Below are 9,546 nucleotides of genomic sequence, written 5' to 3'. Positions count from 1 at the left end.
CACACGTTCCAAGGCACCTTTGTGAAGACTTTGAGCGCTAGTGTGGGGCTATGGCTCATCTTTCACTATGCTGAGTGACGTACTGCAAGCCAGCTACACTGTATCATTTCGTGAGTCCTTCTCCTTGCCCTGTGAAGTTTTCTCTGCTAACCTACCTGATGTTTTCCCTATAGAGACCAGCACTTAAAAACAGACTGCAGGGCAGAGAAGACACAAACACTTTCAAAAGTCCTACATTTGGCCCAGCACCATTACAAGCTCCTCCTTGTAAAAATTAGCAGCAAATTCAGCTAGGGAGAAACGCAGGGCAGCTCTGCTTTAAAACACAGAGCTGCCAAGTGTCTTCTGACGCCCACTCTTTCTTCGTGCTCAGATCTCAGACTGAGCCATCGTCCTGCACTTCCGTCACTGCCACCCTGATCCTTTGTAACAGAACAAAGACATTTTTGGAACTCACCTGCTGTAAATTAATTCTTGCTCCTTTTATAGTAATATTTACTCTGGACCAACTGAATGTCTCACGTGGGCACCGGTAATTATAAAAATCGTTTCCTGATCTGCATAGAGGAGCATCCTCAGACCAGGAGTGCTGGGTGAGGTGTCCGCGCTCTTCACCTACATCTCCAAACTCCTACTCTAATGAAGAGCCCCAAAGCAGCGTGATTTTGCACGGCCCAGACCCGGTGCACACGGGCGGGAATGGGCCCCGTTTGGGTTTTTAAGTGAGCAGGCACGCCAGCTTCTCCCACAGGCGAGTCTGGAGGACACGCAGCGGGCGGGTGCCACACCGTCAGGACCCACAGCCCCGCCGCCCTCACCTCAGACTTCTCCAGTTTGCTCTGCGCGTCGATCTGCGTGACAATCTCATTCATGTTGGTCTCCAGCACCATGCCGCCCATCACCATTTCTGCCAGGATATTGTGAACCTGAGGAAGAAGCAGGGGCACAGGGCAGGCTCACCACAGAGGCCCTGTCTTAGGTCTGCGCGCAGCGCAGTGAGGAGCAAGTCAGCCAGCGCCCTCCTCCCGCCTCTCTCCTGCGAAGCTTCCGGCAGCTGCCCCACCTCTGGGAGACACAGGTTCAGTGGGCTCCACATCAAGGCTATCGGAGGGCCTTCCCCGTGGGACTGCTGAAAGGGTTAGACACGGAGGACTGCTTCACACTCAAGCCCAACGTGCAAGGCACCGTGCACGCTCCTAGAAATCAGGGCGCCTGAACAGTGTGAGCCACCGCACGAGAACCTGACTTCATCTGTCAGGAGGGCCACGCCTCTTCTTTCTGTGAAGCATCTGCTGATTCTCTGCAGTGCGGTGTGCTGCCCTCTGCTGGCAGGCCGAGGCTGAGGCTCGGCTGCCCTGGCCATGAACGGGGGGCCTCCATACTGCTGCTCCCCAGCCACGGAGCCCGCGCCCGCGCCAGGGCCCTGCACCCTGCCCAGCAGTGTACGAAGTAAATGAGCAAGAAGGACCAGAGCACTGCGACTCCCTAAAGGCATTCTGGGCCCTGACAAGTACACAGTACTGTGTTCTCTGCAATCAAAGGCTTAGAAGGTGACAATGGAGAAGCTGTACCTTGTCCACATGGAATATTAAATCCAGCTCACACACATTCTCGAAACATTTGTCTAAGGTCTCCACGAACACCTGGGGGAGACAAGAAGAAAACGCTTATGAGAACTGCATACGCGCATTTACTGTACTCAAGGCCAGCTCACACACATTCTCGAAACATTTGTCTAAGGTCTCCACGAACACCTGGGGGAGACAAGAAGAAAACGCTTATGAGAGCTGCATACGCGCATTTACTGTACTCAAGGCCAGCGCTCTGCCACTTGAGCCACAGCACCACGTCTAGCTTTTTCTGAGTAGTTTATTGGAGATAGAGAGTCTCACAAACTTTTCTGCCCAGACCGGGCTTTGAACCACAATCCTCAGATCTCAGCCAGGATCACAGGCATGAGCCACCATGCCTGGGTGAAGTCAGGCAAGTCTTAGCTACACTGAACCTTCCCAATCACCACATTTGCTTTTAGAAACCACATTAAACATGCAAAAGAGAATACACAGCATTACTTTTCAGGTAAACTACTCCTGAATATGTAAGTATATAGAACAAAATCGTGGAAATTACTAAAATGAGAAAGTCTTATTAGCACTATTACTTATTTCACACACACACACACACACACACACACACACACGTCTTCAGATGGGGGAGGGGCGTCCATGTCATCTAAAGCGGCCATTAAGTACTGAAGACCCTAAAAATGATTTATGGAAAAGCCACATCCTTAGAAGCACTTACCTGGTCACACCCTTGCCTGAACCCTCCACTGTCTGGGAAAGTTCTAGAGCCTGTCCTGGGCCCTGGCACACGTGTGCACCACGTGACACTCAGCACGTTATCTGTTCTTGTGGTGTGTGTGGTACCTTTGATGACTGTACACTCTAACTCCTGAAAGCAAGCTAGCTGTCTTTTGAAATGAAAAAGTATAGGCTATGCGAATCCAGGAAAGCATTAGATAAACGCCTAAAACGCGGCGCTGACGTTCCTGGTGTGCTGTGTGTTTTACGTCACTCCTCTAACCTGATACTATTATTAAGACTACTAAAAGTATCCTAATTTCACCAAGACAAGACCTAGGAGCAATGTGGGAAATGGCGCCCTCTTGTGTTAAAAAAGCATAAAGTTTAAAGCCAATTCCAACATAACTCACCTCATACTAGTGTACCTACTCGAGCAACAAGGATATAAAACCTAAAGATTTGATCTCCAGCCTCGAGATTCAAAGTCTAGGGGGAGGTAAATTGTATTTAATTCACTAAAATTATTTTTTTAAGTTTTCATTTTAGTAATTGCAGAAACATATTAATATTAAAAGAATTAAGTATATAGAGAGACACTCAGAAAAATGCCACATGCACATATGTACAGGACCTTCTCTGCAGGCGCAGTGTCAAGAGAGCGCTTTAGGAATCTGTACTAACCGCTCAAGGGAAATCACCCTTGCTGTTTAGGAATGAATTCAGAAGGGGTAAACTGGGGTAAAGCAGGATGAATCTTCAGGACATAAGATTACTGGTGATATTCCAAGAGACCTAAAAGATGTATGCTTAGTTCCTGGCGAGATGTTCTGGAAAGACATCTTGGCTTAGCTCAAACCCACAATGGAAAATTACCACTGAAAGTATTGATTGGCTACACCAACCGAGCTAAGACAGACAAGCTACAATTACGATGAGATCAGTAGCTGGCGCTGTGTCCCCTCCCCTCCCCGACAGGAACCACGGTGTGCTCTAGCCAGCCTCCCAAGATGGCGTTTAAGATGTGTACACAGAACTCCATGGTGCAGCCACTAAACCCCGCAGGACACACAAGGCCCAGGACAATGCCAGTAAGAACAGAGAAGACATTGATAAATGTGTGCAGATAGTTCAGAAAACCTAAGGCTTACCGTAATTCTTCAACTTTTTATTAATTTAAGAGGAACTGAAGAACTTGAAAAAGTCTACCAATGTAAGTACTTAAAAATAAACCAAGGGGGGGGGGTGAGTCAAAACTTTTTGAATGATTAAAGTTGCTAGAAGTGGGGTGTGGCTCCAGTGGTAGAGCACCAGCCTTGAGCACAAGGAGGCTCAGGGACACTCCAGCCTCTACCTCCTAAGTGCTGGCTGGGATTACAGGCATGTAGCACCACACCTAACTTCCTGACTAACAATCATACTCTATTTTTGGAAGACGTTAAATCTGGGGGAAGGGGTCTGGGTGAACATAAATGATCTGTGAGGAAATCTCTGGACTGTATTTGCCATTTTTTTTTTGGTCGGTTGTGGGGCTTGAACTCTGGGCCTGGACGCTGTCCCTCAGCTCTTCAGCTCAAGGCGAGTGCTCTACTGCTTGAGCCACAGTGCCACTTCCGGTTTTCTAGTGGTTAATTGGAGATAAGAGTCTCACGGACTTTCCTACCCGGGCTGGCTTTGAACCGTGATCCTCAGATCTCAGCCTCCTGAGTAGCTAGGATGATAGGCGTGAGCCACTGGCACCTGGCCTTGCCACTCTTTTTTAAGTCTGAAATCATTTCAGAATAAAACATAAAACATCCACCTAAAAGGGAACTCCCCTCTGTGTCCCGTTCCTCCCTTAAATGCAACGAGTCCACACGAAGGAACGATACAGGGAGAACACCAAAACAACCTGAGTGTTTCTATGTTGAAGAAAACACACTTCAGATGGTTTCCAGCTGGAAAACTCTGACCCTGTGAGAGTTCCAAAATGCTTCCTTTACCACCACCAATTCACAACGGGTCCATCACACTCTGGGCAATCATTTTTACAAAAACGCTGGATGGGGGGTGGAGGTGTGGCTCAGGTGGTAGAGCGCCAGCCACTGAATGTGTCAGATATGAGGGTTGAATCCTGGGTCTAGGGGCAAAAAAAATGAGCTGTGCAGGAAGGTAGGGGGTGTAGTACTTGGAGAAGAGAAACCTGGGGGTGATGAACTAAGTACCTGCCCAGACTCAGGCTACAGAGCCAGGACTCGAACCCATACTCTCATCGGACCCTAAGAAGCCAACCACAGGGGCTGGAGAGGCGGCCGCAGGATGTGTAAATGGGGAGCGGAGACCGACCCATCTGATGGCCGAGACTCATGGCTAGCAAGGCGCAATGTAAAGCGAGGTGTGATCAGTGCATCCGTAATGACTACCAACCGCACATTTCCACCATGAGAAGAAGACGGGAAAGCCACCGGGGAATCCGAACTCCCTGACCTCTCCAGTTCTAACTGCTGGCTTTCCACATACCCACAGCCCAGCCTGAGCCTTCAGGAGCGCACGGTCGCTCCCCGGCCCCCAGGGGCTTCCATCCCCGTGATGCCACGGGCGACGCCAGGGCTGGCCAGACGTCCCGCACATCCAAGCACCTCGGAGACACGCACTCCTGGGCCGTAAAGGAAGGTTCTTCAGTGTTCTTTTCCCACGGACAACTCTTCATCACTCTTACGCTCTCCCCGTTAAGCCTACTTTTTATCACACGCAAGTGTCACCGCACACCGTTCATCCCAAGCCATCACGCAAGAAAGTAAAAGATGCATGTCTCTAAAAATTAGTTGGCAAGACAGAAGGACTTCTTTATCGGTGTGTGGATGGCTGAGTCGCAGGGTTGTATATAATACCGTTTTATTCTGTCGGGGAAGAGGAGCCCAGGGGTGTGGAATCCGGGCCCTGGGCTTGCTAGGCTGGCACTCTTACCCCTTGAGCCATACCTCCAGCCCTGCTTTCTGCTGGTTATTTTGGAAGTAAAAGCCTAGAGAAATTTCCTGGCTGGGCTGCCTCAAACCGGGACACTCACTCCAGATCGGCCTAGGAAGGCTTGCAGGGTAGGCCGAGGGGGCCTGGCTACACGCCTTGATTCACGTTCACGTTCACGCTGAGCTGCGATCACCGTTACCTCCATCCTGCAGATGGGACATGCCTGGGTGGTTTTAACTACACTGCTGTCGCTCACCGGTCTAACAACCTCGCAAGATCCACAGGCAGCGTGCATGGGACACACTTGCTTCACATGTGAAAAGTTCCAGTCTATGGAGATAAAATGACCTGGCCAGTCCAATACTACCGTGGATTGCAGAGCAGGGGCTCCTGTGACGCGGGGAGCTCAGTTTACGCACTCAAACACCAGTGAGTTCCTCCGTTTGCTCACTACTTGCGGCAGCCATTGCTACATGTGGTGGGTAAATTCTAACAGGCCTGAAAATTTCCAGCAGAGCTTTACGGCTCCATGATCCGTGTGGCATAATGAACTCATTGAGGGCGATATGAGTGCTTATAAATAACCCAAGCGGCCCGGCATCAATGGTTAATGAGCTGCTCGACTTACTCTGTAAATATTTTAACACTTCCAGCATGCTTCAATGGAAAGGCTTAGTCTAGAAAGCTAGCTATTGTATTTGCTCTGAGCCTCTACCACACCAACACAGCAAACACCACAAATGAAAAAAAAAAAGAGACAGGCCAGGGGCAGTGGCTCACGCCTGTCATCCTACCTACTCGGGAGGCTGAGATCTGAGGATCGTGGTTCAAAGCCAGCCCGGGCAGGAAAGTCTCTGTGATACTCTTATCTCCAATTAACCACTCAAAAACCAGAAGTGGAATGGTGGCTCAAGTGGTAGAGAGCTAGCCTTGAGCACAAAGAGGCTCAGGGACAGCGACCAGACCCTGAGTTCAAGCCCCACAACTGGACCCATCCCCCCCAAAAAAGCAGAATTACTCAATTGGATAACACATTGAATTTACTACTACTGCTTTTCCCAGATTTTACACAAGATACAAAGTCAAGTCTGGAGCAACATATGTATGCTTTAGAAACACTAAATCTTTGCATAAAAATGTAAGCACTCAATTACCATGAGTGGTACCATTTTTCTTACTTAAAATATCAAAACGATACATATATGTTTAGTAACTGTCTGTTGGTGTTTTCTTGATCTGCTTCTCTGAAGAACAGACAAGCCCAGAAAGTTTTGACCTAAAGTCTCCGTTGCCAACTTTCCACTTTCACTTTTTACATTAAAGTTGTTCTGTCTCAAAACTAGAGGATGAATGAACCAAGAAAATCAGTTCTAACTACAGTCTGGCCAGCTGTCTGATGAAGCAGAAGCAGAAGCAGACAGGCAGGGACCAATGCCCAGGTGCTGCAGGTGCAGGGGCAGCTGTCTGACCCAGGCCCAGACTTGCAGCTGCTGCCCCTTCCATCTGAGGTCTCCGGAACATGGGTACTAAGTGGAAATGCCCAGAAGGTCATCAGATGAGAAATACAGACGAAAGGTCGGGGCTGAGCGTCATCCACACACAGGTAATACCCTTGGGTAGAATCGCCCAGCAGGTGAGCGCTAACAAGGGGAAGATACTCAGGACTGAACCCAACTTGTAGAGGCTGGGGGTTTGGGAAACGGAAATGATGCAAGCGACAAGGGCCAGGAGGCCACGGGAGCCGCGGGACAGCAAGCGAGGAAGGCGCTCACAGCAGAGCCACGCTGGCGTCCACGGGGCACCGCAGGGCCTCGGGTCAGCAGCAGCGTGCCGAGAGGCCTGCCCAGACGGGTCCGAGGGAGACAGAATTAGGAAAGTTTGAGATACTCCACTTAGAGAGAATGAGGCAGGGGGTGGAGAAGGAGGAAGAGAACAGGAAGAGAAGGCGGGCCCGTGGGAGCAGTGGCGTGAACCCCGCTGCAAGGGGACATGGCTGGGCCTTGGCTGGGAGCCCGGGATTCAACCCTCCCAGGAGACAAGGCCCGCCACAGGGGCGCAGGCGGAGACAGCCAGCCAGGCGCTGAGGCCTGCGGGAATGCTCTTGGGACTGCTTCAACTTTGTCTGTCATCTAGCAAAGCGACAGAAGCATTAAGAGCCTGAGGCGGGAAGAAGACCCAGCAGACGAGCAGGTCAGGAGCGCGAGGGCCAACGGAGGCAGGAGATCGATGATAGCCGGAGCCGCGGTAAGCCTCGGGGCGGTTAGGCATCATGACCTGACAGTGAGACCCGTCACCATGGCTCTGGTTTTCCTCTGGACATTTCCAGATGTCTGAACAGACAAGGAGCTGAACGCATAAAAGACCAAGACTTCCCGACCGACAGCGGCCCATGAGCTGAGTAAGGAGAGGTAGGGTCAGGAGGAACAAAGAATGAAAAGTGACACACTGAAAAAGTGAGGGGCTCGTTGGGCTCAAAGATTTAAAGGGAAATGGGGATAGGAAGAGGCAAGAGGCAAGGCTGGAAACGCGGCTCAAGGGTAGAGTGCTGGCGAGAGGCTGGGGGGGCGGGGTACGACGCTGACAAAGGAATCAACATCACGCCTAGAAATTAAGTGGGTAGAAAGTCAAGTTCACTGAGGACTGACAGGTTTTCAGATATCGCCCCGTTGAAAGATTCATACACACACACATGCTGAGACTATTAAGAATTGTAACACAAGCAATCCTGGAGAGAATGACAGGAAACCAAGAGCCAAAACTCGTCAGGAAGACACTTCTCGGTGCATCTGGGGATTCTGTAGACAGAGGCACACAGTCTTTGCTGTGGACTGTCTTCTCAAGCACGCTATACAACAGCCTTGGGAAAGAGTGACTGTCTGCCCCCAGAGAGAAGGGTAAGTTTACTTTTGCCACTGGAAGAAAATTCAATCTCTTCCGTCCAAACAACAGCAGCCATCAGGAAGGCAGCCTGGTTCTTCCCGTGTAATTCCACCCGTGTGTACGGTTGCCCTGGGCCTCCCAGAAGCCCTCGCATCACTTCCAGAACTGTGTTTGCTATCAGTAGTCAAGTCCTCTGTCTGGTGTGCCTTCCCTGGGCACTGATGAAACTACAGCGTGTTGCCTTGTCGGCTTCGGATCGAAAGCTCAGACCTTTGTTGGTAACTGGCAAGATCTCCAGTGAATGACCACGAGAGACAAAGTAGTACTAACAGAAGTTGAAGATAAAGAATGTCCTGGAGACTGACACGGAGGCCGAGGAACATCAGGAAGGCTTTTCAGGAAAGAGAGGGGCGTGGTCAGATGTGCACTGACAGAGGTGTGGCCAGAAGTGCACATTACTGAGGCCCAGGAGGCTCCATGGACTCCTGCAGTAACTCACAACAACAAAGAAGGCCCAAGCACGCAGTCTTCACCCGGAGCAGGTGCTTTTCCTACAGCCCGGTGGCACCAGTACTGGGCCGCGGGGCCGGGTATTTGGATGTGGGTCTAGCTGGAGGAGCAGGCGGCTGGGGACATGTCTTAGAAAGGTATGGCTTGCGCTCGAGCCCAAGTCCTCCTTCCGGGCTAGCGCAGGGGAGGCTCCTGGTTTCCGCCACGCCCTTCCGCCTGCCTGGAGGCAGACAGGCCTGGACGCAGTGGAGCCAGCTGACCCTGGGCCAAAAGCATCCTTCCTCCTTGAACCTGACCTACGTCGGGTATTTCAGCACAGCAGCAGAATGCTACCGAAAATTCCCATCCAAAAGCTCCCATAGAATGCTTAGTTCTTACCAGACACAACATCATGTTAAAAAATTTCAGGGCCAGGGCTGGGAAGGTGGCTCAGTGGTAGAGCGCTTGCCTTGCATGCGTGAGGCCCTGGGTTCGATTCCTCAGCACCACATAAGCAAAGAGAAAAAAGCCGGAAGTGGCGCTGTCGCTCAAGTGGTAGAGCGCTAGCCTTGAGCTGAAGAGCTGAGGGACAGTGCCCAGGCCCAGAGTTCAGGCCTCACGACTGGACCCAAAAAAAAAAAAATTTCAGGGCCAGCAGCGTGGCTCATGTGGTAGAATATTTTCCTAGTAAGGAGAGGCCTAAGTTCAATCCCCAGCAATATCTTGAGAGAGAAAGAGAGACAGACACAGACAGACAGACAGATAGACAGACAGATACAGAGACAAAAGATCAAACATAAAAGTTTAAAAATAACAATGATGATAATAATCACTGGAAAAGATACCAGGAAGTGATGTTCGCTCACCTGAATGAGGTCTAAAATGCCAAGTTCGCTTTCTGAGGAGTCCACACAGAAGACAAAATACA

General features: G+C 50.5%; 1 protein-coding gene across 1 annotated transcript in view; it reads right to left on the bottom strand.

Annotated features, from left to right (window-relative positions):
• Positions 1–217: 217 nt before the first annotated feature.
• Ap3s1 (adaptor-related protein complex 3, sigma 1 subunit) overlaps positions 218–9,546 on the bottom strand; it is a 21,289-nt gene continuing 11,960 nt past the window's right edge. The window contains exons 5-8 of the mRNA XM_013016014.1: positions 9,485–9,546; positions 1,572–1,643; positions 819–926; positions 218–422 (exon numbers count right to left, since the gene is read on the bottom strand). Coding sequence (XP_012871468.1) covers positions 291–422; positions 819–926; positions 1,572–1,643; positions 9,485–9,546 — 374 coding nt within the window. The 3' untranslated portion in view covers positions 218–290. The remainder of the gene's footprint in view (positions 423–818; positions 927–1,571; positions 1,644–9,484) is intronic.

The sequence above is a fragment of the Dipodomys ordii genome, unplaced genomic scaffold, assembly GCF_000151885.1.
Source record: "Dipodomys ordii isolate 6190 unplaced genomic scaffold, Dord_2.0 Scaffold29, whole genome shotgun sequence".
Classification (NCBI taxonomy): Eukaryota; Metazoa; Chordata; class Mammalia; order Rodentia; family Heteromyidae; genus Dipodomys; species Dipodomys ordii.
Note: the sequence above shows the minus strand (reverse complement) of the source record. Positions and strands in the feature narration are given on the sequence as shown.